This window comes from Leptonychotes weddellii, chromosome 11, assembly GCF_054177405.1.
Source record: "Leptonychotes weddellii isolate Sample4059 chromosome 11, ASM5417740v2, whole genome shotgun sequence".
Classification (NCBI taxonomy): domain Eukaryota; kingdom Metazoa; phylum Chordata; class Mammalia; order Carnivora; family Phocidae; genus Leptonychotes; species Leptonychotes weddellii.
This window is the reverse complement of record NC_138379.1, coordinates 4,615,830-4,641,855: the sequence shown is the minus strand read 5'-3', so window position 1 is coordinate 4,641,855 and position 26,026 is coordinate 4,615,830. Positions and strand designations below refer to the sequence as shown.

Below are 26,026 nucleotides of genomic sequence, written 5' to 3'. Positions count from 1 at the left end.
GGGGGGGGACCTCTTCCCCCTCAGCCCTCAACCCCAGCCAGAACTCTGGAGTTTCAATGACATTCTTGGCCGGTGAGCCCCGCGATCTTTTGATGCCCATGCCAAGGTCAAGAAGGCAGATGCCCAGTGGGTGACTGGCACTGAGGCCAGCCATGAGGTCCTCAAGCAGCCTCCGTTTCAGAGGGAGGGAGCCATGAAGGGCCGGGGGTGGGGGGGAGGGCGGGGGTGCAGTCCATCCTCCCCTGGTTTGCAGCCTGCTCCTTATGGAGAGTGTCTGCACAATGTGGTTTGGATTTGGCTGAGCCCCCTCAGCACCTTATAAAGCACCTTGCTGAGTCAGGGAGAAAGCAGCCCCCACACGGGAGAGGAGGAGGGGGCCGGGAGAGAAAGGGAAAAGAGGGAGAGGGGAGCTGAAGGAGGAAGGTGGGGGCTGAGAGAAGAGGAGGGAAAAGAGAGAAGGGAAGGGCAGGAAAGAGGAGAGGCAAGGAGGCAAATAAATGGGTAGGAGTGGGAAGGAGGGGAGGAGGCAGGAGCCCAAGGAGGAAGAGGCACAGACTCAGCAGTGGAAGGGGAGAGAAGCTCACCATGCTGCACCGCCCCCCTCCACACACACACAGCAAATGTTCACCCCAGGAGTCCAGAAACTATTGGTTTGCAGGAACTGAGGGCCAGGGCTCTGAAATGGGGACCCAGGACAAGTGAGTGCAGGGACAATTGGTTTTACACACAGCCCCCTGCCTCCCAGCTTGATACAGTGACCCCCACATGCTGGGGAAGTCACCTTCTCCCTCTGCCTCTTGTCTAGACTCGCATCCCTGCCCTCTCCCCCCACCCAGGGGGTGGCCAAGCCCCCCCCCATCTTCCCCACTGCCAAAGGGAAAATCAGCTCCATCTCCAAGCTGCTAGTACCCCTCTGCCATGTCCGGGCAAAGACAGCAGGCTAGGAGCTGCCAGTTGGGTTGGGGTGGGGGCTGGAATACAGACCGTGCCTTTCTGCTGCCAAATCCCAGATAGGGTGGGCTGTCGGAACTCGGTTGCGGCGGGAGAAGGAAGAAAGGAGAGGCGGAGCAGGAATAACCCCTCCAGTGTTTCTGTGGGGTGGGGGCACAGGAGGCTGCCCTCTGATTCCCAGCTAGGGAATCTCAGGCAAGTTCCCACTCCCCTGTGGCTCTCGGAAAGCGACTCTCGTTGTGGGATTGCTGCTGAGGGCAGGGCAGAGGTTACGGGAGACTCCCACCCCCTGAGCCCCAGAGCCATCTGTCTTGGTACGTGGTGCAGGCACTTCCTGAACCCCTGCTGGGTGCTAGGCGCTGCCCAGGACTGAGGGGACAAGGAAAACCCATCCCGATCAGAGGACCGGGAGGGCAGGAGAGCCCTGGGAGGAGGTGCAGCCTCAGGGCGGAAATGTGGCTGGATGGCAGGAGGGGCAGTGGCATCCTACGCTAGCCCAAGGGGTTCCCTGTGTTTGGCAGAGGGCCAGGCTGGGAGTCAGGATGAGGGGCTTCCAGTTGGCCAGCGTGGTCTTGGGATAAGCCCATCATCTCTCCATGGAATGGGCTATGACCACCTATGCCCTCCCCCCACCACAGGATGGTGGGAGATCAGTGAGCTCATGAGAAGGACGCTGCTTTGCTGCCTTCCCTGGCCTTTCAGAGTCCAGGCCTTATCATCCACAGGGGGTGGCAGGCCAGGCCCCAAGGGATGTGGCTGGGAGGGGGGCAGGGCTGGCACCGGGTGATGCCCGAGCTGCCTTCACAGGGGGTGGGGGTGAGTCAGTGTTGGCTCAGGGACAGGCTAGACCCTGTCCCTTCCCTTTCCCTTCCCTCACTACAGCCATAACTGGGATCCCCAGGGAAGGCCTTCCAGACACCCCCAAAACACCATGTCCCACACAGCTGCAGGATTGGCATTGAAGGGGTCCTGGCCCAGAGGATGTCATGGATTCCTGAACGAGGGAGGCCTCTGGTCCAGTCCTCCTGATGGGTGAGCAGGAGTGTGGTGTGGGAGAAGCCCACAGAGGTAAGTAAGGACACCCTCACTGATTCATGCATGTGTTCACCAAACATTCCCTGGGTACACAGAGAGGAGCCCCATGGGGCCATGGGGATGAGGGATGGAGGCTGACCCGTGTGCAGGCCACAGAGGCAGGGGCCTGCTGGTGCCTGCTGCCATGCCCAGCATTTCTTGGTGACACCTTTACTCCGCTTAGGGCTCTGAGACTTAAATACTGACCATAGTTTAAACATTCTGAGCTCTCACCACATGTTGGGTCCTGGGCTCAGGTTTTGGGGGGACAGTATCATTTCATTCTTACAGTAACCCTGTAAGATGGGAACTGGGATTTACCCATTTTATATGTGAGGACACTGAAGTCACTTGCCTAAGGTCACACAAGGACTGGAACCCAGCACTGTCTGCCCTTTTAACTACACCGCTCAGCTGCTAACATGCCCCTCCCCCAAAAAAGGGAAGGGGCTGGGTGCCGAGAGGCTCCAGAGGCAACAAGACTTGTCAGCGCCCCCTGGCTATGAGGTAGCTAAGCTGGGCCAGCCTGTCTTTACAGGACAGACGGGATCCTCGGACAGAAAGAGAGCCGGAGACCTGGGCTCTCATGCCCTCCACCCACCGCCCACTGCTGACACGAACGGACAGTGCGCTGCTGGGCCAGGCACCCGACCTGGGCCCTCCTGGGTTGGTGAGAGCACCCTGAAAGCGCTCCATTGCCCTCAGCTAGAATTAGACTCCACGAGCAGCCAAGTGGGTTTGAATCACGGACTGAGGACTGAACTGGCTTTTAGGTAGCCCCCAGCCCACAGCCAAGGGGAGGGCTTCCCCAGGCTTCCAAGGGCCCCGACTCTTCCCCCTGCAGAGTCAGGGCTAGGTAGGCTCAGAAGCCCTGCCTGGGCTGCCGGGGCCAGAGGAGGCTCCCTGGGATCCGCATCCCTGAGGCAGCCTCCTCTCCATCACCACGTGCTCGCTGCCCGGAGTGCGGGCCTGGGGGCCACCGAGGGCAGGAGCGGGAGGAAAGGCAGCAGGGCTGTCCACTTTCCCTTTCCCTCTAGTGGGCAGAAGCCCAGAGGGCCTGCCTCACCCTGAGCTGGCAGTGATGTCAGTGGAAACCCCAGGGGTGCTGAGGACCTCCTCCTACCTCAGCCCTGGCCCTACCCTGCCCTGCATCCCCCACCCACACCTGGACGGGCTCAACCTCCTGGGGGACACCGCGCCCACCTGCCCCCTGCTTATGAGGCTGAGAGGAGCCCAGTCCTGCTGCCTGCCTCTCCCCTGCCCTATCTAGGCTTTGTCTCCCCATCCCAAGGATGTCTGGGTGATGAGTGAGTGAGGAAGGCAGGGGCAAAAGGGGTACCCCAAGGTGTTCGACTCCTCCCTTGCCTGCCAGGAGCTTTCCCTGCCATTCTCCCAGGATGTTCCATTGCCCTGGCCAACCCATGCCTCGGGCTCCGTGACTCCGTCTCCCCTGGCAGAGGAGTGGGGTTACCTCTTCCTGGGCTGGAAGATCCTTATCCTGCCCTGCTGAGTCACTGACGGCTCCTCCCGCTTGGTCCCCTCCCTCCCCACTGGCCTCCCTCCTTCAGACTTCTCAGGCTTTCTCCAGAGTGTCTGGGTTCCTCAGGGTCTCCAGGGGTCAGAGGACAGCAACACCTCCTTGGGACGACTCGCAGTCCCACCCCAAGTGGCTGCCATCCCAGTACTGTGGGGACAGTGACAATGAGTGAGGGTGCCCTCCACCTTTACTGGCTGTGTGACCTTGGGCAAGTCACTTGGCCCTTCTCATCTCACTTGTCTCCTGCATAGAACAGAAAGGATGATAATGATACCTTCCTCAGACAACTGAGGACAACTGCGTTAATACAAGTCAAATCTGGGGGCGCCTGGGTGGCTCAGTCGTTAAGCGTCTGCCTTTGGCTCAGGTCATGATCCCAGGGTCCTGGGATCGAGCCCCGCATCGGGCTTCCTGCTCATCGGGAAGCCTGCTGCTCCCTCTCCCACTCCCCTTGCTGTGTTCCCTCTCTCGCTGTGTCTCTCTCTGTCAAATAAATAAATAAAATCTTTAAAAAATATATACAAGTCAAATCTGGCATTCAGCACTTGATCGTGCTGAATATTATTGTTCTCTGCCCCTCATGCCCTATCCTCCTGTCTCAGCTAATGATGCCCCCTTCCTCTTTCAAGCCCCCATGCCCACGTCTGCACCTTTCCTGTTCTTTAGATGTTGCTTTCCTCCTGAAGCCAGTCCCCACAACCTCCGCGCCGACCCCTCCCCACAAGGCACAGACATCAGGCTGGATCGAGAGTTCTGGAGTTGGGCCATTCCTTGTTCAACTCTCCTCCCACGATAACCCATTCCTGAACATTTGCCTTTGCATCCCAGACAGTCTCCTCACTGGGGTTCCATGAACTGACGGAGGGCTGGAGGGGGAAGCGGGGGGCGGACACTCAGGGCACAGGAAGCTCTGAGGGGATGAGAACAGTCACTCGGTCCTGGGCTCCCCAGCCGTGGGTCCATCTGCAAGACATGAGTGGTTTGGGGCTGTGAGGAGTTCACCCCTCCCCGGCCCCCACAGGCACCTCTCAGAGGTCCCATTGTACTTCTCCCCAGAGCACCCTGAGTTTCCGCTGCTGCCCGCTGCAAAATGCGTTAAATGATACAAGGCTCAAGAATTCGAGAAGGTGTACAAAGGGCATTTGTGCAGAGGAAGGAGAGGGCCGGGAGGGCTTGGAAAGGGGCTGAGGAGGGGCTGAGTGGCGAAGAGGGGAAGGCCACACCTGGCCTGGGACCCGTGCCCGGGGCTGGGGAGGAGCTGACGCTCAGGCCCATGGGGGGCAGCCCCCGCCACAGTGTTCAGAAGCACCTCCTCTATGTACCCTGAGGAACAGTGTGGACCTCTAGAGACCCACATCGTGCCCACCAGGGGCTCCGGCACTGCTGGGATAGCGGGCAGGATGGCTCCAGAGCCGCCCTGCTCTTGATTAGTGGCCTCCTCCCTGCCCTACCCCAGTGGCCCGAAGTCTCTCCGCCCTCCCCCTCCACTGCAGTGAGCCCATCTCAGCCAGGGATGTTGGCTTCCTGGTCCCCTTTCTCCCTGGGTGCGTAGCACCGCGTTGGGGACCGAGCTGGTACCCAGAGGCACTTGCTTGCCCCACTCAGGCCCGGGCAGCCGGGTCTCTGTTCTGGAAGCTGGGACTGTACACGGTGTCTGTCTCCCTCTGCTGGTCCCTTAAGGGACAGCCCGGCCAGGATGCTTTCCACAGAGCTGGTGGTGTCCAACGTCTACCCCAGCGGGGGGGACAGTGAGCACTGGAGGGTGGAGCAAAGGGCCCAGGGGGGACTCAGGCCCGGCTGCAGCCCGCAGGAACCCGACACTGCCTCCTGGGCCTGGGAGGCCTGCAGCCGGCCTCTGACAGGGGCCCTGAGGGGTGGCCTCCGGGTCTGCCTTCCCCATAGGCCAGCAGGCCCCAAACAGCCTCCTTCCCCTTCCAACCCATGAATGGAGCTGTCATCCATGGATTTATCTGAACCTTTTGTGAAGCTATTTATATTTCCAGCAGCGACCACATCTTGGAGTAATGAGTTCCATCGGTGTCCTCCCCTGCTGGGTGAAGCATGCTGCCTTTGATTTGTCCTAAACTTACCTCACTTGCACTCCAAGGGGGCCCTGTAACTCCAGCATGCCAGGTTGTGGTGAACAAGCTGGAGCTTCCCTGTTCACATCCCTGCTGTGGGCTTAAAAACTTCCAGCCCGTCCCCCTCCTTCCACCTCTACCCTGCAGCCTGAAGAGACCTGCTCTCTCGTCTCTTCTCAGGGCCGACTTCCACCCCCACTAGAGTCCTCCTAGTATCCCCCAGTCCCTGGCGGCCTCCAGGCCTTTCTCTGGAATGTTTCTCTGGGGGGGACTTTCCTCCCAGGTTCCTGGTGGGATGCACCAGGGCTCTGTCCACGCGGGCTTGTTTTGTTTCTGAAGTATGGGGAGGCGTCCTAGAAGCTTTATGAACACTGACAGAGCGAACCCTCACAGCTGCCCCTTGAGGGAAGGCCTGGGTATCACCCCTCCGCCAACGTACAGGCGAGGCTCAGAGGAAACGAGCAACGTGTCCCTTCTGCACACACCCTGAAAGTGGTGGAGCCAGATGGAGGCAGGCCGGTGCCTCGAATGCCCTTAGTCCACCTGAGCGGGCAACCTGGCTTCGAGTCTTGCCAACTGGCTGAACGCTATACTCCTGTCATTCAGTGTATGCTTCTTAAGCTGCCGCTACGTGCCAAGCCTGTTCTGGTTGCTGGAGCTCCCTCGCCTGCTTGGTTCCCCCAGAGTGACCACACATACACCATTTCCTGTGTGTGCACAGCCCAGCCGACTTCCTGCAGAGCGTCCTGCCACCAGAGTGGAAGCCCACGAGGACGGGTTTTTGTCCTGTACTCTCTCCTGTAGAGAAGTGTGTCTAATACAGGTTGAATAAATAAATTACGGTGCTCTGGGAATTCCTGCATTTTTCTTTAAAGGTTTTATTTGTAAGTAATCTCTACGCCCCACATGGGGCTCAAGCTTACAACCTCGAGATCAGGAGTCACATGCTCCATGGACTGAGCTGGTTCCCTGAATTCCTGCATTTTTAAACCTAACCAGTTGGGTAAGAGGTGGTGGTTGAACGGAGGAAATTTCCCAGCGGGTAATTATTTTAGAAGTTTGAAATGGTAACCACCTTCCTCCATTCCATATCTGCTTCACCACACACATATTCCCACATACTTACATACTTATGTACCTGTGGGAGGCCACCTTGAATATGGGGTGAGGCTAAGAATTTGGGATTTGAAAGGATCCGGAGAGAGCAGCTCATGCAACCCCCTCATTTTACCAAGGAAGAAACTGAGGCCCAAAGAAGGGCCTTGACTTGCTTGAGACTCTTGTGAGTAGGGCTGGAGCTATTCAGGTCTCTCGACTTCTGGCCCAGACCCCAAATTGGGTTCCTCTGCCAACACAAAGTGCTCCTGGCGGGGGATGAGGCCCTCATCCTCCACTGTGCGTCCTCCCTCTGGACCTGAAAGGCATCACTGCCTGTGCCAAGTGCGAGCCTGGAGAGGCTGCTTGCCTTCGGAGATCTTCCTTCCAGTCCCGCAGTCTGGGGGAAGCAGGACAGCCAATTACAGCTCCTTTCTGGTGTCTGAACCCTTCAAAAGGGTCAGGTGAGAACAGACCTCTGGTAGGGTGTGTGTGTGTGTGTGTGTGTTTGTCCAAAGACTCATTACAAATACTAAAGAGGGGCGCCTGACTGGCTCAGTCAGTAAAGCATGCAACTCTTGATCTTGAGGTTGTGAGTTCAAGCCCCACATTGGGCACAGAGATTACTTAAAAAAAAAAAAAATCCTAAAGAGTGTGTGTATGTCTGAAGACTCATTAAATATCCTGAAGAGTCTGGGGTGCCTGGGTGGCACAGTCAGTTAAGCATCCGACTCTTGGGGGGCACCTGGGTGGCTCAGTCGTTAAGCGTCTGCCTTCGGCTCAGGTCATGATCCCAGGGTCCTGGGATGGAGCCCCACATCAGGCTCCCTGCTCAGCGGGAAGCCTGCTTCTCCCTCTCCCTCTCCCACTCCCCCTGCTTGTGTTCCCTCTCTCGCTGTGTCTCTCTCTATCAAATAAATAAATAAAATCTTAAAAAAAAAAAAAAAGCATCCGACTCTTGGTTTCAGGTCTGAGATGGAGCCCTGAGTCGGGATCTGCGCTCGGAGTGGAGTCTGCTTAAAACTCTTTCTTCCTCTACCCTCCCCCCGCCCCACGTCCTCTCTTAAATAAATAAACAACAACAACAACCACCACCACCACCTGAAGAGTTTATGTTTCCCTCTCCCTCCCCAGGGCCCTGCCTCCAAGACCTCAAGGCCACAGGACCCTATAGCCCCATAGATGTCAGGGGCAGAGGTGCGACCGTGTAACTGTCCCCCACCTTGCGTTCCAGGGAGCCTTGGCGGCTGCCTCCTGTACCAGTCAGGCTGTGCACGTTAACAGTTGTGGGGCAAAGCTGTGAAGGCCACGCACAGTCACACTGGGGTAAAGAGAGAGAGACTGAGAGAGGAGAGGAAAGGAAGAGAATAGCTAACACGAGGTTCTTTTGTGGGTTTTATTTATTTTTTGTGGGTTGTGTTTTCTGGACAGAGTGGAGGGGAAGCAGCTACTGTCCAGGGAAGCATGGGGCTGTGGGAAGGCGCTGGAAGCTTCACGACAGCACCTTAGGTAGAAACAAATGAAATACTGTTGCACTGTGATGAGTGGTGGGGGCCGGTGCACAGAAGGCCTCTCTGAGGACGAGCAACTAAAGCTGAGCCCTAGGAAGAGAAGGAGCCAGCATGTGAGAAGGGGGACGTTTTAGGAAGGTCACTTGGGTGCTGTATGGAGAGTGGACTGCAGAAGCCAGGCAAGAGACCACTCAGCTCCTATAGTCGTCCAGGTGAGAGAGGATGCTGGCCCAAGCCAGGAGGGTGGCTGTGGAGATGGAAGAGGGTGCCATCTGTTTGGAAGATGGAGCAGTCAGGGCTTGCTGAAGGACTGTAATATGTGGGATGAGGGACAGGGTCAAGGATGACTCCCAGCGGACCTGACTTAAATGCCTGGGTAGACGCAGTACCATTTACACTGCCTCCCCGCTCCCCCAGCAAGGCAAGAATAGCCTCCCGCAATGCTCTAGAGAAGTCTGGTGATGCACGGACACTGAGGGCAAGGAGAGGGAGAAACAAAGAGGCAGGGTCCAGAATTTCAGGCCAGGAGCTGGAGGGCAAAAGGCTGGTAGGCAAACACGACTCCTAACTGCAGACAGTACCAGAGGGTTAGTAAGGCCAAGCCAGCCCTAAGGAATGCAGGGATGCCCAGGGCCCTTCAAAGCACTACAGAAGCTTGGTGCTATGGGAGCTGGAGGTCGGAAAGTCCCTTTGGGACTTCCCTTCCACTTTGCAGACCTGCAGCCCAGGGCCGAAGGCGAGGGGAAAACTTCCCTGACTGACGAATCCCCTCCTTCTGCACAGTCCTGGGTTTTGTTTTATTTTTATTTATTTTTTAAGATTTTATTTATTTATTTGAGAGAGAGAGCACAGATAGGCAGAGTGGCAGGCAGAGGGAGAAGCAGGCTCTCCGCTGAGCAGGGAGCCCAATGCGGGGCTCGATCCCAGGACCCTGGGATCATGACCTGAGCTGAAGGCAGACGCTTAACTGACTGAGCCACTCAGGCACCCCCTGGGTTTTGTTTTAGATGGCCACATAAACGCGATTCCACCCTCGTAAAACGTTTCCAGTGCTTCCCACTGGTGTCCCTCATCGTTTGGCAGCCTCCATCCCTCTGCAAGGCTCACAGACCACTTCCCTCCACAAGGGGCAAGGCCCACGTACCAATGACCCTTTCCTCTCGCTTCCTCCTGCTAGGTACACCCTTCTACCCCCTTCAGCCCCGAGAATCTTCTGGTCTTCAAGGACCAATGATGGGGTTCCTCGAAGCCAGAGTGAACAGCCACTCTCCCACCCTGGGATCCTGCAGCAAATTGCTTTAATCTCTTTAGAGCTGGTGGTTGCTGCTTGTGTCCGTGCGGATGGTCCAGCTTCAACCCCGTATCCAGGCGCCCAGAAGATCTGTACTAAGCGACCCAGGAGGGCTCGCCCGCACATTTCAGGGCTCCGAGCCCGGTGCTCGCGGCCTCGTACCGGGTGCCTCGCGCCCTGCGGCCGCGTCCTCCGTACTCCTCGCGTTCGGCTGCACAGCCGCCGAGGCCCCACCGAGCCGGCCGTTTCCCCAAGGCCGCGAAAAGACCGGGGCCGGGCGCTCCCGGCTCCCGTGACCGCGACCCGCCACCCCAGTCTCCGTGCACTCCATCACGTGACGGCGGAGCGGGCGAGCGTTTTTCTCACGTGACGGAGGCGCCGGTGTGGGGACCAATGAGAAGGCGGGGGCGGGGCTTCCGGGGGGCGGTGCGCGGGAAGGGAACTCCCGGCCCCCGCGGCGGCGGGTGAGACCCGGAGCCAAGCGGCGGGCCGGGTGGGTAGGGCCCGGCGCGGGCCGGCCGCCAGTCTCAGCTCGGTCGGAGGCCAGACTCGGCCTCGGCGCCGAGGGCAGCATGAAGTGTCTGGTCACGGGCGGCAACGTGAAGGGTGAGTTGGGGCGACCGGGGGGGGGGGCGGGGGCACGTGGGACCGCCGGAGACGCCAGCCTAACCCCCGTTCCTTTCCTCCTCCCCGCAGTGCTCGGCAAGGCCGTCCATTCCCTGTCCCGCATCGGGGACGAGCTCTACCTGGAGCCCCTGGAAGACGGGGTGAGGGGGTGGGTGGGATTACAGCCGGGAGCCAGTTTCTCCTCGCGTCAGGCCAGATGCCCTTGGGCAGAGTTGTCTGCCGAGTTTGTCCCCCGCCTCCCGTTGTTGGGGCGTCAGTTTGGGCCCTGTCATCTTCCCAGGCCGGGTGTGAATCGAGAGCCACTGCCCTCCCTGAAGTGCCTGTGGCGGGTGGGGGCAACTGGGGGGAAAGGTAGAGTGTGCTGACGGTTGTGTAGGGCCCTTGCTGTGGGAGCAGTCACTGCCGGGGATTCAGGGAAGGAACGCTTCATGAAGGCACCCGCTGACCGGAAGGAGAGGGAGGATTTCACCAGGTGATGGTGGAGGAGGAGGAGGAGGACGTCAGGACAAATGTGTGAGCAAAAGCCGGCCAGAGGGCAGGGCCTGTCTCTGCGCCCTGACCGCATCCCTCTCCCTGCTTTTCCTGGCCCAGCTCTCTCTCCGGACGGTGAACTCCTCTCGCTCTGCCTATGCCTGCTTCCTCTTTGCCCCCCTCTTCTTCCAGCAGTACCAGGCGGCCGCCCCTGGTCAGGAAGCCCTGCGCTGTAAGATCTTGATGAAGGTGAGGCCCTTCCCTCATCACCGGTGCTTTGTGTCCCCTCTGCCCCCCCAGGAATGTGTCTGCCCTGGGGCATTCAGAAGATGCTAACTGGGCAGAGGAATGTATGCAGGAGCAAGCAGGTGTAAAATGCAGTGAGGGGCATAGGAAAGACCACCGAGGGTAATGGGAGATACGGTGAGGGAGACTGATTTCTGCCAGGGACCTGGAGAGAGTGGTGACATTCACCTTGGTCCTCGAAAAGTAAGCAGATCTTTCAAGGCATCCCAGACAGGTATGCAACAGCATGAACAGAGGCCTGGAAAGGCGTAAATGTGCTGCATGTTGTGGGAACTCCCTTCCTAGTGGGACAGTGCTGAGCCTGGGATGGCCGGATCCTACGTGGGGGTGAGAGCTGGTTGGTGGAGGCACAGCACTGGGCTGATGTGTTGCCCCCACTCAGTCGTTCCTGGCCGTCTTCCGCTCACTGGCGACGGTGGAGAGGAGCGTGGAGAAATGCTGCATCTCACTGGGTGGCAGGAGCAGCCGCCTGGTGGTCCAGCTGCACTGCAAATACGGTGAGTGGGCGGCTGGCCGGCCAAGGGGTCCCTGGTGTGGAGGCGTGGAGGTTAGCAAGACCCACTGAGACCCTGTCTGCCCATCCAGGGGTGAGGAAGACTCACAACCTGTCCTTCCAGGACTGCGAGTCCCTGCAGGCCGTCTTTGACCCAGCCTTGTGCTCGAATGTGCTCCGTGCCCCAGCACGGTGAGTGTGACCTCCAGCTACCAACTGAGCGTGGGTCTCATTTGTTTCTTTGGAGCTTCCAGGGTCAATTTAAGAAGACACCTCCTTCATTTTCTCTGCAGAGTTTCTATCAACCTCAAAGAGTTTATCTAGACCGGTCTGCTCTCAGGTCCTGGGCTGGCTCTTGAGGGGCTGAGGCTGGAATGGAGGAGGGCATCGCTCCATGCTCTTCACTGTCTTCAGGAACCCGTATTCTCCACCCCAAAGATCCAGCTTGGCTTTCTGGCCACTTAGACCCCTTCCGACTCCTCTTTTAGAAAGCATGTCTTTGGGTTGCTCTTAAGTCCTCTTTCTCTGGCTTGAGCAGCCTTGAACATCCGTCTCTAGCTTTGTGACTCGGGCTCAAAATCCTTCTCTGGTGTGGTCATCTTTCTGGGACTGTTCTCCACTCAAGGGCAGCCTCTTTTCCTGTCTGCTTTGGCTGTAGCTTTGAGGAGTCCGCAGGCCGAGGAAGGAGGCTGGACAGGGTGGTCATGGTCCAGGAGGGCCGCCTGAATGAGCATCTGTGGGGATGGGGCTGTTCCGGGAAAATCAGAGTACCTGGGGGGCTGTGCCGGGCCCAGGAGATGGGGATTCCAGTGGAGGCAAAGGTCCCTGCAGCAGATCAGTGTAGAGAGGGGTGGCTCCCCTCCCACCTTCGCTGTATGCTCCTGGCATTTGAGTAGCCCAAGGTCACGTTCATTTCTTTTTGTAGCGGTAGGGTGTGGTAATTTGAAGTTCCCTTTGGGTCCTGATGATCTGTTTTTCTGAGTTCTGTTGAGGTGATGCTGCTCAGGACTCCTTTGGGTAGAGAAAGAGGGAAGGGTATCTATCACCTCTGGTCTGGATTTTGGTGGTGTTTTTTTGTGTTTTTTTTTAAATGAGCAATTGTTTTTCTTTTTCTCATGGACAATTTCAAGTATGTATAAAAGCGAATCCCTGCTCCTGTTCCAGTTGCCGTGAGACAGAGTTCAGATGTTATTTCATATGTATATATTTGTCAACCTGTGTTTCTAAAAGACAAAGATTAAAGGTCTTTTTTGAAGGCTGAGTTTATAGGGATGGCCTGGTGTGCTTTCCCCCCTGGGAGGGGCAGGTGCTGCTGGCCTGGTTTGGCCCAGTGCGAACAGCCCATCCTTTCTGTTGCCTCCTCTGGGCTCTACTCTTGTCTGCCCCGTCCCTTGCAGTGGACTTTTTCTCCCCCAGCAGCCTGAAAGCTTTGGATGGGGTAGGAGCCATGTCCTGCTCACCCTGTCCTCCTTCCCAGGGCATGCTAGGGCCAGCACATGGTGGGTCCTTTTGGACACTGGTCTCCGCAAGCGCGAAGCCACGGGGCAGGCCTGAGCCTTGGCTGTGATGCTGTACCCCCCTCACAGGGTCCTGGGGGAGGCTGTTCTGCCCTTCCCCCCGGCGCTGGCAGAAGTGACACTGGGCATTGGCTGTGGCCGCAGGGTCATCCTGCGCAGCTACCAGGAGGAGGAGGAGGCAGGTGAGAGAGCCGGACATGGCCTTAGACAGGGGGTTAGAGCTGGGGTGGGAGGGGGTAGGGCCCAGAAGCCTAGGTCCCTCCTGTTCCTGCCTCCACAGACAGCACCGTCAAAGCCATGGTGACCGAGATGAGCATCGGGCAGGAGGATTTCCAGCAGTTGCAGGCCCAGGAAGGGGTGGCCATCACTTTCTGCCTCAAGGAATTCCGGGTGAGGTTTCCCCCAGTACACTCCCCACCCCGTCCTCCCTGCCCTGCCCGGGGCCTCACTGCTCTGCTTCTCCCTTCCCAGGGACTCCTGAGCTTTGCGGAATCCGCAAACTTGTCTCTCAGCGTTTACTTCGATGCACCAGGCAGGTAATTCCCAGCCTCAGGTCCAGGAGGGGAGGCTCTGGGACGCTGGGAACTGAAGGGCCCTGACCTTGCCCGGGACCTGTCGTCTGCCTAGGCCAGCCATCTTTGCCGTCAGTGACTCTCTGCTGGATGGACACTTTGTCCTGGCCACGCTGTCGGAGTCGGACCTGCACTCCCCAGCCCTGTGCTCCCCAGAGCTCCGCAGGCTGGCGCCTCCACTCCAGGCTCACAGGTGAGGCTGCCCACATGCCTGCCCGCCCCTCCCCACTCCCATCTCTCTGGACCCCGGCCCGAGCCTCCTGCCTGCAGCTCGTGCACCTCCCCCAGCACATACACTTCCTGTCAGGCCCCAGCCCCTCCGATGCTCACAGCCCCTTCCAGCCCTGCAGGCTCAGCCTTCCTGGTCAGCTGTGCTCAGAGAGAGCCCTCCCACCCAGGGAAGAAGTGTCCCCAAGGTCGGGTTGGCTTCCTTCTCTGGCTGAGGCCTCCCCTCCGAGCCTCTTCTCAGGCCAAGGAGGGAACAGGCTGCCGGGAGGCAGGTGGCTGGAAGGGCAGGTGGGCCGGGGCGGATGGGCCCAGTGTAGCCGAAGCAGAGGAAGTTTGGTCTGGCCCCCTGCCCAGCACGTCCCTGGGCCCCAGTGCTCTCCAGCTCTGTCTCCTGGGAGGGCGGAGGCTTTGGCCCCAGGTGGCCTAGCTCGGAGGACTCGATGCTTCTCTACCCCAGCTGAGCTATACTGGCTCCCAGGATGCTTCCCTCAGGCCCCTACCTGAACTCTGATCAAACGGATTCCAGGTCCACACCCTGCAGGAAGCCGCCACGTAACCACAGCATCTTTCCCCTCCAACCAAATGAGAAAGTAATAAAGCCAAGAGATCACCAGTGGCCGCAAGGCTTTCACCGCTCCCTCTGAGTCCTCTAAAATGGGGTCCTGCCTCTGTACCCTCTTCTCTCCCTGTGGCTCGCTGACACCCTGTCCCTGCCTGCAGCACACCCCACCTGGATGACTTTGCCAACGATGACATCGACTCTTACATGATTGCCATGGAAACCACTGCGGACAGCGAGGGCTCCCGGGCGGTACCCTCCATCTCCCTTTTTCCCGGCCTCCGGCCCCCCTGTAGCCCTGGCCCCTACTCAGAGGACAATGAAGCTGAGGCCGGTACACAGCCTGGGACTCCCCCACCCAAGAAGGTAGGGGCTGGAGATGGAGGCAGGGGTGGGAGGCAAGGACGGAGCAGCCTCCAGAACTCACTCTGCTTCCTCTGTTCACCTTCCAGTTCCGCTCGCTGTTCTTTGGCTCCATCCTTGCCCCTGCACACTCCCCTCCGGGCCCCAGCCCTGTGCTGGCTGAAGATAGTGAGGGTGAAGGCTGAACTGAGAACAAGCCTGTGTCCAGAGGCTCTGGACTAGATGAAGCCACAGCCTCCCCCTTCCCCCAGGGGCAGCCCAGGGATAGGGCTGATCTCCACCCTGCTGGGTGGTCAAGGTGGGCTGTGCTGGAGCTGAGCGCTGGTCCTGCTGCCACCCCAGGTCCCTTGTGGCTATCTGTGACTAGCCTGGGTCCTATGTTCTCTCATCAACTCCCAACCAATCATGTCTGTCCCCAGGCTTGGCAATGAGCCACCACCTGATGGGAGGTCCCTCACCTATTATTCCCCTCCCAGTAGGCCTTTAGGCCAGACTCCAACCATGTGGCTAGGGCTGGACACCTGCCTTCCCCAAGCGTACCTCCCTAAGACAGAAATCACAGAGGGGCTGTTGGCCCCTGCTGGTCTACCTTCTTTGCCAATCATGACCTGTCCCTCCCCCAAATCCTGGGCACACCTCTGGGATCCCTTGTGGCCCGCAAACTTTTTCTTGCTTTCTCTATGCTGTCTGGCCCTGGCTTGGGATTCTAAGCCCCTGTGTACCTGAGCCTGTGGCTGGGATTACCCTGGCTGGGGCCCCATGCCCAGCAAGCCTATCCTCCCAAGTGGCCCTAGACAGAAGGGCTGCCAGGCCCAGTATTTGGGACAAGGGAGACGGAGGCCATGGCGAGAATCCAGCTTTGACCTTTATTCAAGAGACCAGATGGGTCGCCCCAGGATCTGTCTGCCAGCCCTGAGGCCAAGCAAGGCTGGAAACCCACATCTGGCCCTGCTTTGCCCTGAGCTGCAGCCTCGGCCCCAGGATCCTGCTTGCGACCACTGCAGGTGCAGGCGGAAGGAGCCCTGGGGGACTGGACGCTGCTATTGATTCATTAAAAAAAAAGAAAAACACACCAAGGCTCCGTGTTCCCCGTGACAGGTGGGCCTGGGGGGCCAGCGTGAACCCCCCAAAGGCCACATAATTTCTGTACAATCCACCATCTGGGGCAGAGTGCGGGCACGCAGAGGCTATTTCTTGGCTTTGGCGGAGTTGCGGGGCGGGGTGATGGGCCGGCCTCCAGGGTTCAAGCCACTGAACTGCCCGTATTTCCCCTTGTTCTTGTCAGCGGGCTTGAGGATCTAAAAGAGACAGAGCTGGTCAGGCTCACAGGCTAAGCCACGGGGTCACAGGCCCCTTCCTTCCCCATCCCCACCTGGAAGGAGCACATGAGCGTCTCATCCACACTCATCATGGCACCTGCGTTGTCAAACTCGCCACAGTAGTTAGGAGCCGAGAAGAGTGTCACCAGCTGCCGCTTGGCAAAGAACTCATAGCCATCTTCCACCACCTGGATGAGGATAGGGGCAGTTAGCTCAGCAGGTGCTGGCTACCCAGCCCCCGCTCCCACCCACCCCAGAGCTGCCAGCCCACCTGGTGCGCCCGGCAGATGAGGTCCAAGTCGTGCTTGTGCAGGAACTTGGCCACTACCTCAGCCCCAAAGGTAAAGGAGACACCACGGTCATTCTCGCCCCAGCCCTGCACGTCCTTGTCAGGGTCAGACCACAGCAGGTCACATAGCAGGCCCTGGTCAGGCACGTCTGTGGGCCGCATGATACGCCGAATCTGCTCCATGGACTGCAAGTCTGGGGACAAGCCTGGGGGAGCAAGGCGGGGGGGGGGGCAGGTCACTTCCTCAAGCCTCAAAACAAAGACACCCCCCACCCACCCACCCCCCCCGCTCCACAAAGCCTCTGCAGGTCAGCCTCCCCTCTACCTGCCACCACCTGGCACCCCCCCAAAGTCCCAGGAGTCCAGGCAGGCAGAAGTCATCCCCTTCTGCCTCAAGGACCACAGAGCTCTCTGAACAAAGGAGACAAAAGTCCACGCACAATGCCAAGGCCAAAACGGGGGTGAGTGGAACCGAGTACTGGGGTGGGGGTGGCGGGGGGGCTTCCTGGAAGAAGTGATGTGCAAAGCAAGAGCACTGGGAGAGCTGTTCCAGGTGACTGGGAATATATCCCCCCCCCCCCCAGCTACCAGCCTCGTCCCAAGGCCCCCAGGGATGTGGCCCGGGGCTCTTCCTTCCCGGACATTCCTTTCGACATGTGCCCCAGAGCCACCCTCACCTCCATGGCAGCAGAAGATCTTCTCGTCCACAATGGCAGCAATGGGCAGGCAGTTGAAGCAGTCGGTAAAGGTTTTCCACAGTTTAATGTTGTAGCGTCTCTTGCCTGCCGGGGGCAAGGAGAGGCCTCGTTAGGCCTGTCTGCCTCACACCCAGCCTGGGTCTCTGGGCCCTCCAGGGCACTCTGGGGGCCCTTCAGACACAGCTGGGAGAAGAGAGTGGCAGACAAGAGAAGCCCCTCCCCCCACTCCACTGCCTACCAGCCTTCCTAGAAGAATTCTAAAGCAGCTGAGCCCACAGGAACCTGAGTTCCAATCTGGAACAACCCACCCCCACCCAGTGAGCAGGGCCAGGCCAAGACTAGGTCTGGTTTATCTCAACTTCTGGCCGGCAGAAGCCAGTCCAGATAGGCATCCTAAGTGCTCACCGGTTGTACCGGAGGGGAGTGTCATCAGGCAGGGCCCTGCAGGAGAACACTGGGCAGTGTTCAGTCAGCAGCCATTCGCCAGACCCCTTCCGAGCGCCAGGCCCCGTGCCAGGAGGGCAGGGCACAGAGACACGGGCTGGCGTGCGCTTCACAGAGCCCAGTCTGCAGGTATCTGTCAGACGCTGATATCTTTACCGCCGATCCAGCGTGAGGGTCTCACTGGATAGCGGAGTCCCTTAAGGACTGGGCAGCCCCAGATACTCTGTCTACTCACACTCATCATAGAAGCCGTAGATGCGGTTGATGCTGGCACACTCGTGGTTCCCACGCAGAAGGAAAAAGTTCTCGGGGTACTTGATCTTATAGGCCAGCAGCAGGCAGATGGTCTCCAAAGACTGCTTGCCCCGGTCCACATAGTCCCCCAGGAAGAGGTAGTTGCTCTCTGGAGGGAAGCCGCCGTACTCAAATAGCCGCAGAAGGTCGTAGTACTGGCCATGGATGTCACCTGTGACCCAGGGAACGGGTTCAGCGCGAGGTGCAGGGGCTACACTTGAACCCAGGGCCAAGTCTGGGCTCCAAGGAGGAGCACTGCAAGGACTTGGGAGGCGGGGCGGGGGGAATGCCACTTTCAGAAAGCAAAAGGGGCCTGGGCAGAGGGCTCACCGCAGATCTTGAGGGGTGCCTCCAGCTCCAGAAGAATGGGCTGGCTCAGGAAGATCTCCCGTGATTTGAGGCACAGACCACGGATCTCGTTCTCTGTTAGCTGTACATTCTTTCCAGGCCGCGAGCCCTGCACTGGGGGCGGAATGGGGCGTCAAGCCTCTGGTCCCTCAGGCAGGAGGAAGGTGGGCGACACAAGTGGCCCTACGGGCACATCTGAGGGCGCCTGGGCCTCCTGGGCCCCTCCTTGCCCAGGGGCAGCTGTTGCTGCTGAGCCTCCCAGGATGGGACCCCTCCAGGGGGGTCTGCTGTGCGCGGGGGGGGGCCTGTCACCCCACCCCATAGCGCAGGACCCCTGGGAGGGGTGGAGCTAGGCTTCTTAGGTTTCTCCCTCACCCCCAAGAGCACAGGCCAACCTGTGCGCCCCCGGCCCAGGAGAAGGGGCTGCTCCCCTTGCCAGAGCGTCCCCAGAACCGCCCAGGCGCCCCGCGCCTGGGGGGGCGGCTATGGCCGCGGGACCTCGAGGCCCGTCCCCGCCCAGTCTAAGCTGGCCCTGGGAGGGGCAGGCCCGCCCGCGCACCACTTCCGGGCCAGGCAGAGGGCCAGGGCGCGGCGGGCACCGACCTCCCCCGCCCCGGCCAACCTTCCAGCAGGCGCCCGATGATAGAGTCCAGGTTGAGCTTCTCGCTGTCGGACATGGCGGCTCCGCCGCTCCAGCCCAGCAGCTCCGGGCCCGCTCCTGCCGCCCGCCCTCCCGCTGCCTCCTTCCGGCCTGGCGCTCCTTCCGCCCGCCCCAGCCCGCCCCGGCCTGCCGCCCCGCCTCCTGGGCCTGCCGCCCCGCCCCGCGCGCTGCCCCCGCGCTCTAGCGCCCCCGCTGGACGCCGGGCGCAGCGGCCGCGGCGGTCCGGGGGCGGGGCATAGGGGACGGGGCGGGGCTTGGGCTGAGTTTGGTCTATCTAAAACGAAGCCTGGTCGGTGGGTGGAGCTTGGTGGGGCGGGGTTGAGTCTGGTCCCACCCCTGAGGAGTGATCCGAGTCCCGTCCCGAGAATATGGGGCCGGAAGTACTGTAGAAGTTGTTTTTCTCTATCGAACACTAACCAGCCCTTCCCACCCTAGGCGGGAGTGTGGTGTAAGTACATTAATAACCGATTCCCCAAACACTGCGGATTAAGTCCTCGAAGTGCAGAAGAGGAAACTGAGGCTCAGGGATAACAAGGGGCTGGTCCAAGACCCCGGCGTCCACCTCCTGAGCCTCTGTGGCCCCCAGGCAGCTGGCCAGACCCAGATACCTGCTGCTGCACTCTGAACCCAACTTGGTTCACACTGTGGGGCACGCTAAATTAATATTTTTTTGTAAGATCCATTATTACCTGCTGAGTGCATAATAATGCTGCTTTATGTGCATATTCAAAGCATTACTTTGTAAAGAGCAAATATTAAATCATAATTCTCACTGGAATCTTGATTTTTTAATTTTTATTTATTTTTTTTAAGATGTTACTTATTTGTCAGAGAGAGCACGAGAGAGCACAAGCAGGGAAAGCTGCAGGCGGAGGGAGAAGCAGGCTCTCCGCTGAGCAAGGAGCCCTATGTAGGACTTGATCCCAGGACCCTGAGATCATGACCTGAGCCAAAGGCAGACACTTAACTGACTGAGCCACCCAGGCGTCCCTGGAATCCTGAATTGTTTCACAAGCCGATAACCTCAAAACTGGAGGGGGCCTGGCCTCTGTACCTCGGGTGGGTCCTGGCCCCTTCACACCCAACGCAGGAACCCAAGCCTGCAGCCATCCAGCCCAAGGGAGGGGAGGGAAGGAGAGGGGAGGGGAGGAGCCCACGGCCCTGGGGGCACTGGGGCAGGCCGGAAGAGCCTCAGAGAGGAAGGGGTGACTCCCCCCACACTTGTGGGAGTGTGGGAGGGGCCCCCAGCGGGTTGCTGAAGCTGCCAGAGGAGGAAGTGAGAGGAGGAGGTGAGGTGCGGCAGGGAGGTAAGCTGGTCTTGGGGGGGGGCGGGCAGGGGCTGAGTCTGGGGCTGGGCCTCTATACAGAGGCTTGGCTTTTCTGCTACTTCAGGGCCCACCATCCCCCCCTCCAATAAAAGAGGGGACAGAAGGGGCTTGGTGAGATACCTTGAAGCCTCTCCCCTCTGAACACTGCAGCCGGGTCCCTGGGCTGGGGATCGGCTGGATGGGAGCCCAGGCTCCAGGCTGGCCAGAAGCTGCCTCTCACACCGGCTCTCTCCACACCTTACAGCCTGTGGTAGCTTGGGTCTGGGGCACCATGGCCCAGGCCCTGGGGGAGGACCTGGTGCAAACGTTAGAGCTGCAGGACGACTCCAGCTCTCTGGGGTCCGACTCAGAGCTGAGTGGGCCCGGCCCATATCGCCAGGCTGACCGCTATGGCTTCATTGGGGGCAGCTCAGCAGAGCCAGGGTAAGTGGGGAAGGGATGGGGGCGGCAGGGTGCTGGGATTGAGGTTGGGGGCTGAGGGCTGAATTCTAGAGTGAGGCTGAACTTCGAGGGTCCTGGGGGTGTGGGGACTCAGCCAGTGTCACCCCTCTTCGTGCTCCAGGTGGAATCCTAAAGCTGGCAGAGCTGAGGCAGGGGTGTCCCTCTTCCCCCAACCTCCCAGGCTTTGCACCTATCCTTGGGGCCAAATACCCGTCACCTTTTGATCTGCCCCAGTAATCCCAGAACCATACCAAAGAACCCATACCTCTACCCCTCCCCTTTCCCAATATATAGATAGGAAAACAAGTCCAGATAGGAACTGGCTCAAGGTCACACAGCAGATCAGACAGAGAACTCGGGACTGGCTTCTAGTCCGCGGCTCTGTCCACCTCTCTTCTCTTATGAGTTGTCTGTGTTCCCATCCTGGGGGACAGCCAACCGGCCCCTCCCCCCCCACATACCTACACACCCCCTTCAGTCTCTCCCGCTTCTGCCCACATCAGAGTCACATCCTTTCCCGTCCCTGTGACAACCATTGGCAACTCCTGGGTTACAGGTTACCCCCCCAGAGATCTCCACGGCCAGGAGCTGAGCTTCCCCGGGGCAGCATGGAGGGTGGCAGGTGTGGGCCCTGGGAAACAGCTAGCCAACACCTCCATGCCTGTGCCTTGTGCCCGTAGGCCAGGTCACCCTCCTGCAGACCTTATCCGCCAGCGGGAGATGAAGTGGGTAGAGATGACCTCGCACTGGGAGAAAACCATGTCTCGGCGGTACAAGAAGGTGAGGGCAGGATGGGGCTCCCTGGCTCATCCCCCTTTGCCTCTGCCCACACCCTGGCAAATTGTACCCCTCCTGTGTCCCAGCACCTCCTGTCTTTTCCCCCTACGACCCAAAGGGACCCTTGCCCCATGACAGGCTGGGGACTGGGACCTGCCAACAGGAGCAGGGGAAGCTGGCCTGGCTGATCTAACGGGGCCCCTTGGCGTCACCCGCAGGTAAAGACGCAGTGTCGGAAAGGCATCCCCTCGGCCCTGAGGCCCCGGTGCTGGCCCCTGCTGTGCGGGGCCCACGTGTGTCAGAACAAGAGCCCTTGTACCTATGAGGTAAGAGTTGGCGGGGTCCCCGCCTCCCCTTTCCAGAGCCCCTCGCCACTCTGAGCCCTGCCCACCACCTTCCTGTCCCCCCACAGCAACTGGCCAAGGCCCCTGGAGACCCACAGTGGATGGAGACCATCAGCAGGGACCTGCACCGTCAGTTCCCTCTACACGAGATGTTTGTGTCACCTCAGGGTCACGGGTAGGCAGCCAGTGACACCCAGGGACCTCCAGCCCCGCAACCTCCAAGGCCTTCAGCCTAGACCCCTGCCTCAGCATTATAGCCTTACCTCTCGGGGGGACCCAGCAAGGCCCGGGGTGGGGCTGAGGCCTGGGAAGAGGCCCCTGGAGGGTGGGGAAGGGGTACCTGGAGGACCAGCCCCTGATGGGGTCTCCCGGCACAGGCAGCAGGGGCTCCTGCAGGTACTCAAGGCCTACACGCTGCATCGGCCCGAGCAGGGCTACTGTCAGGCCCAAGGCCCTGTGGCAGCCGTGCTACTCATGCATCTGCCCCCGGAGGTGAGTGCCCCTGGCCCCGCTGCAGGGGCTCGAGACCCTGACCCCCAGCCCCAGGGCCTCTGGACTCAGGCACTGGGCTCCTTGACTCCCAGATCCTGTCCTAGTGACCTAGGGCCTCGTGACCACCAACCTCAGTGACTTTCAAGCCCAACAACCTTGACTCCAGGAACCTGGGACCCTTCGCCCCTGCCCCCTGCCCCAGTAACCTAAGAATCTGGACGTTGCCCCCTTGACCTCACGACTCCTGATACTGAGCCCTGTGACCGTGATCTCAATGACCCCAAGAGCTCAGGACTTGAACTTTGGGACCCTCCCAGCCCTTGACCTGCAAACCCCAGCTCTGTGACTCTGAAATTCGACATCATGAACCCTATGACTTCCAACCGCCTAAACCCATCGGTAGGCCTCTGGGCAGTGGGGAGACTTTTGGTAAGAGCCCAAGTTTAGGCTGTTTAGGCTCCGGGCTCCAGAGTCACCCCAGAGGGTACATAGGCCCTCCCCTGTGCTCCTTTCCCCTACCCCGCGGTTCCTTCTGTGCCCCCACCCAGGAGGCCTTCTGGTGCCTGGTACAGATCTGCGAGGTCTACCTCCCCGGCTACTACGGGCCCCACATGGTGAGAGGCTGGGAGGGGGCCGGAGGGCACCGGGAAGGACTGGGCAGGCGGGCAGGGGCCTGGGGACGGAGAGGGGCAGAGCCTGGGCTTCGGGAGCGGACGCCCTGACGGACGTGGCTGCAGGAGGCCGTGCAGCTGGACGCCGAGGTATTCATGGCCCTGCTTCGACGGCTGCTCCCGCGCGTGCACAAGCACCTGCAGCAGGTGGGCGTCGGGCCTCTGCTCTACCTGCCCGAGTGGTTCCTGTGCCTCTTTGCCCGCTCCCTGCCCTTCCCCACCGTGCTGCGCGTCTGGGACGCCTTCTTCAGCGAGGGTGAGTGGGCAGCTGGGGGGCGGGGGAGGCGCGGCCTGGCCTGGGAGCCTTGCGGTGCACACAGGGACGAGCACACCAGCTCTGCTCTGCCCCACCTGCCACTGCCAATCCTGGCCCCCGGTGTGGGTGCCAATGGGTGCCAAGGGCGATGGTGTCGGGTTGGCTCTGGGGAGCAGCCCAGCCCCTGCCTGCACGTCCCTGGTGTGATGGCTGGCGCTCCTGCCCCTGTGACGAGAGATACCGCTGCCCCCGAGGGAGGGCAGGCTCTGCTGAGGGCGGGCTGGGGCCAGGGAGGCCCCCCCCCCAAGGAGGCGGGGCAGAGCTGGGGAGATCCCAGCGGTGCAGCTGTTCGGGGACTGGGCTCAGTGGGCACGGCCAGTGGCAGGGACGGGGGTGGGGGGGAGTGGGGGAGCGCTCATCCCTGGAGCCCACAGGCACTCGGGGAGCCCTCGCTGGTGCCCCGCATGGCTGTAGATGCTGGGACCCCTGTGTGAACGAGACCTACATTCTGGTGGGGGTGGGGACGGGAGCCAACAGTAACCAAAGTAACAAGATATTTATAGGGGCGCCCGGCTGGCTCAGGGGTGGAGCGCGTGACTCTTGATCTCCGGGTCAATGAGTTCAAGCCCCACGTTGGGCATAGAGCTTAAAAAAAAAGGTATTTCTAGATTGTCATAAGTGCCATGAAGAAAATAAAACAAGGGATGTGCCAGAGTGTTCGGGGGGCAGTGGGAGGAGAGTGCTGTTTTCAAGATGCTTTTGGCCTCTCCGTGGGGGCGGCAGACTTGCGGGGCCCATGTGGAGGCCAGGAGGCCGGGAGAGACACTGTCCACAGGGCCAGGCCACTGACGACTTGGGGGTGTGGGCGTGGACAGAGATGAAGCCGGAGAGGTCAGGCCAAGAGTGGGGGCAGTCGGGGCAGAGCTGGGCTGGACGTTTTAGGACTTGGGGGCTCTGCTTCGGTACCCCCATTGATAACCCACCTGCATTCTGTTCTCTATGGGTTGTCTGGCAGTTGCAACTGAAAAATGGTAGAAATCAATCAGTACATTCATTGAGCACCTGCTGTGTGCCCAGTTGGTTCCAGGCCCCCTTAGAGCTCTGGTCACAGGTGTCCAAGCTGCCATCTCCGTGTCACCACCCCCTCCAGCCTCACACCTTGGGGGCCGGGCAGGGCAGGCGGAGCCCTCTGGACAAGCAATGTCACGAGCTCCGTTTCGTCATGATGATGACACGAATGGTTGTGATCACGTCTTTATAAGGCATGGTTGTCACCAGACCTCACTGGTCCCCAGACTCGAGGCTGCCCGGAAGAGATTCTGAGGCTGCGGGAACAGCCCGAGGTCACACCCGCGCATGCCCGTGAGCGAGCGTGCATGGGTGTTTGCACGCGTGCGCTATGCTCTTGGCTTAGCCGTGAAGAGGCTGGCGAGAATCCCTCTAGAACAAGAAGGTCACAGATCTGAGCTAGAAAGGCCTTCCTTACAAGGACGAGCTGCCGAGGCGCAGAGAGCGGGCATGAGGAGGCGTAGCCCCTGACTGCTGGCAGGCTGCTCTGCCCGGAAGCGCCTGCGGCCACAGTCACTCACTCATCAATACCCCCACATCGCAGTCCCACTGTCACTCACTGCTCCTGGTCTGAGTCGGCTGCGGAGCTGCAGGGGGGTGGAAGGCGCCTGGCGGAGGGCAGGTTCAGGTACAGAACCGAGGAAGGGCAGGGCTGGCCCTGCACTGAGTGAGCCCCACGGCCGGCAGGTGTGAAGGTGCTGTTCCGCGTGGGGCTGACGCTGGTGCGCCTGGCGCTAGGCACCACCGAGCAGCGCCTGGCCTGCCCCGGGCTCCTGGAGACCCTTGGTGCCCTACGAGCCATCCCCCCCACCCAGCTGCAGGAGGAGGTCTTCATGTCCCAGGTGGGTGCCCCCCTGCCTTGCCTTCCACAATGGCCCAGCCCCTGCTGCTCAGGTGGGGAAACCGAGTCTCACAGCTGGAAGTCGGTGTGAGACCCGGGGCCCAGTTCCTGTCCTCTGAGCAGCAGAGAATGTGAAAACCCCAGGCTTCAAGTAGATTTCTATGGTTCCCTTAGTGAGTCTGGCTGTCAGTCCCTCAGCCCTCAGCCACTTCCTGGGGCTGTGTCCTGCCCGCCCTGTGGGGACCTCATGGTTTCCTGCCCTCCCCCAGTCTGGGCACACTCAGTACCAACCACTCCCCGCAGGTGCACAGCGTGGCGCTGTCTGAGCAGGACCTGCAGCGGGAGATCAAGGTCCAGCTGGCCCGGCTGCCTGAGTCGACGTCCGGGCCACCCCCCAGGCCTCAGGCCCGCCTGCCTGGGGCCCAGGCCATCTTTGAGGCCCAGCAGCTGGCAGGGGTGCAGGGAGGCACCAGGCCCGAGGTGCCCCAGATAGTGGTGCAGCCCCCAGAGGAGCCCAGGCCGCCGCGACGCAAGCCCCAGACCCGAGGCAAGACTTTCCACGGGCTCCTGACTCGGTCCAGGGGCCCCCCTCTCGAGGGCCCCCCCAGGTCTCATCGAGGCTCCGCCTCCTTCCTGGATACCCGGTTCTGAAGGTTCGACTTCTGAGGGCATCATGGACTCAGTGTCCCCTAACCCCAACTGCCCGATTGACTGATGGCCGCCTCATAAATGGGCACTGCACTTTACGGCTGGCATCTGGCGGCTCAGCTCCCTGCCCAGGGACTGTCGGACCCGAGGATGAAGGAAGATCACCGAGTGCGGTTTCAGGGGCCCCGGCCTGCCATCCTCCCACGGAGCCGTCCTGGTGCCCGGGCCCTTGCAAGCGTGGAAGCTGGCGCTGAAGAGGTGTGGGGTCAAGGGCACCTGGGTGGGCTAGCGGACCCCGGAGCGCTCCTGGGGAGGCCTCGAATAAAGTCTGACTGAGCAGAAGCCTGATGGATTTGGACTGAACGCTCTCCACCCCCAACTCTAGACCTCACCCCCTCACAGCCCTGCGGGTCCGGCCGGCCCCGGGTTCC

General features: G+C 60.2%; 3 protein-coding genes across 10 annotated transcripts; 2 read left to right on the top strand and 1 right to left on the bottom strand.

The window, feature by feature from the left end:
• Positions 1-9,989: 9,989 nt before the first annotated feature.
• On the top strand, positions 9,990-15,746 carry RAD9A (RAD9 checkpoint clamp component A). 5 transcript variants are annotated; one of them, XM_006749306.3, is made up of 11 exons: positions 9,990-10,146; positions 10,237-10,307; positions 10,759-10,887; positions 11,327-11,441; positions 11,530-11,629; positions 13,024-13,136; positions 13,235-13,344; positions 13,426-13,490; positions 13,582-13,719; positions 14,475-14,679; positions 14,766-15,746. In XM_006749306.3, the coding sequence occupies exons 1-11, from the start codon at positions 10,113-10,115 to the stop codon at positions 14,859-14,861; spliced, it is 1,176 nt and encodes a 391-aa protein (XP_006749369.1). In that variant the 5' UTR covers positions 9,990-10,112; the 3' UTR covers positions 14,862-15,746. The 5 variants fall into 5 exon arrangements, with proteins under 5 accessions (XP_006749369.1, XP_030876314.1, XP_081653824.1 ...); XM_031020454.2 differs by having other exon boundaries at positions 13,210-13,344; positions 13,426-13,486; XM_081797698.1 differs by having other exon boundaries at positions 13,235-13,490.
• On the bottom strand, positions 15,524-18,851 carry PPP1CA (protein phosphatase 1 catalytic subunit alpha). The gene is made up of 7 exons (XM_006749307.3): positions 18,691-18,851; positions 18,051-18,182; positions 17,662-17,892; positions 16,962-17,066; positions 16,267-16,490; positions 16,049-16,183; positions 15,524-15,974 (listed from the first exon to the last, which is right to left on the bottom strand). The coding sequence occupies exons 1-7, from the start codon at positions 18,743-18,745 to the stop codon at positions 15,864-15,866; spliced, it is 993 nt and encodes a 330-aa protein (XP_006749370.1). The 5' UTR covers positions 18,746-18,851; the 3' UTR covers positions 15,524-15,863.
• Positions 18,852-19,955: 1,104 nt separating this feature from the next.
• Positions 19,956-25,943, top strand: TBC1D10C (TBC1 domain family member 10C). Of its 4 annotated transcripts, none has more exons than XM_031039455.2 (10): positions 19,956-20,018; positions 20,302-20,480; positions 21,179-21,278; positions 21,494-21,601; positions 21,688-21,794; positions 21,997-22,111; positions 22,660-22,725; positions 22,849-23,038; positions 24,794-24,948; positions 25,251-25,943. In XM_031039455.2, the coding sequence occupies exons 2-10, from the start codon at positions 20,329-20,331 to the stop codon at positions 25,596-25,598; spliced, it is 1,341 nt and encodes a 446-aa protein (XP_030895315.1). In that variant the 5' UTR covers positions 19,956-20,018; positions 20,302-20,328; the 3' UTR covers positions 25,599-25,943. The 4 variants fall into 4 exon arrangements, with proteins under 4 accessions (XP_030895315.1, XP_006743678.1, XP_081653813.1 ...); XM_006743615.3 differs by having other exon boundaries at positions 19,983-20,036; XM_081797687.1 differs by lacking the exon at positions 19,956-20,018 and having other exon boundaries at positions 20,081-20,480; positions 21,997-22,115; positions 22,604-22,725.
• Positions 25,944-26,026: the final 83 nt, after the last annotated feature.

Coding starts and splice junctions, on each gene's coding strand:
- RAD9A (XM_081797698.1), top strand. CDS start 10,113: ATGAAGTGTCTGGTCACGGGCGGCAACGTGAAGG. Junction 10,888..11,326: donor GCTGTAAGATCTTGATGAAG/GTGAGGCCCTTC, acceptor GCCCCCACTCAG/TCGTTCCTGGCCGTCTTCCG. Junction 11,442..11,529: donor CCAGCTGCACTGCAAATACG/GTGAGTGGGCGG, acceptor CTGCCCATCCAG/GGGTGAGGAAGACTCACAAC.
- PPP1CA (XM_006749307.3), bottom strand. CDS start 18,745: ATGTCCGACAGCGAGAAGCTCAACCTGGACTCTATCATCGGGCGCCTG. Junction 17,893..18,050: donor GGCACCCCTCAAGATCTGCG/GTGAGCCCTCTG, acceptor CCTGGGTCACAG/GTGACATCCATGGCCAGTAC. Junction 16,491..16,961: donor GATCTTCTGCTGCCATGGAG/GTGAGGGTGGCT, acceptor TTGCTCCCCCAG/GCTTGTCCCCAGACTTGCAG.
- TBC1D10C (XM_081797687.1), top strand. CDS start 20,236: ATGGGAGCCCAGGCTCCAGGCTGGCCAGAAGCTGCCTCTCACACCGGC. Junction 22,116..22,603: donor GCATCTGCCCCCGGAGGTGA/GTGCCCCTGGCC, acceptor GAGGGTACATAG/GCCCTCCCCTGTGCTCCTTT. Junction 23,039..24,793: donor GGACGCCTTCTTCAGCGAGG/GTGAGTGGGCAG, acceptor CACGGCCGGCAG/GTGTGAAGGTGCTGTTCCGC.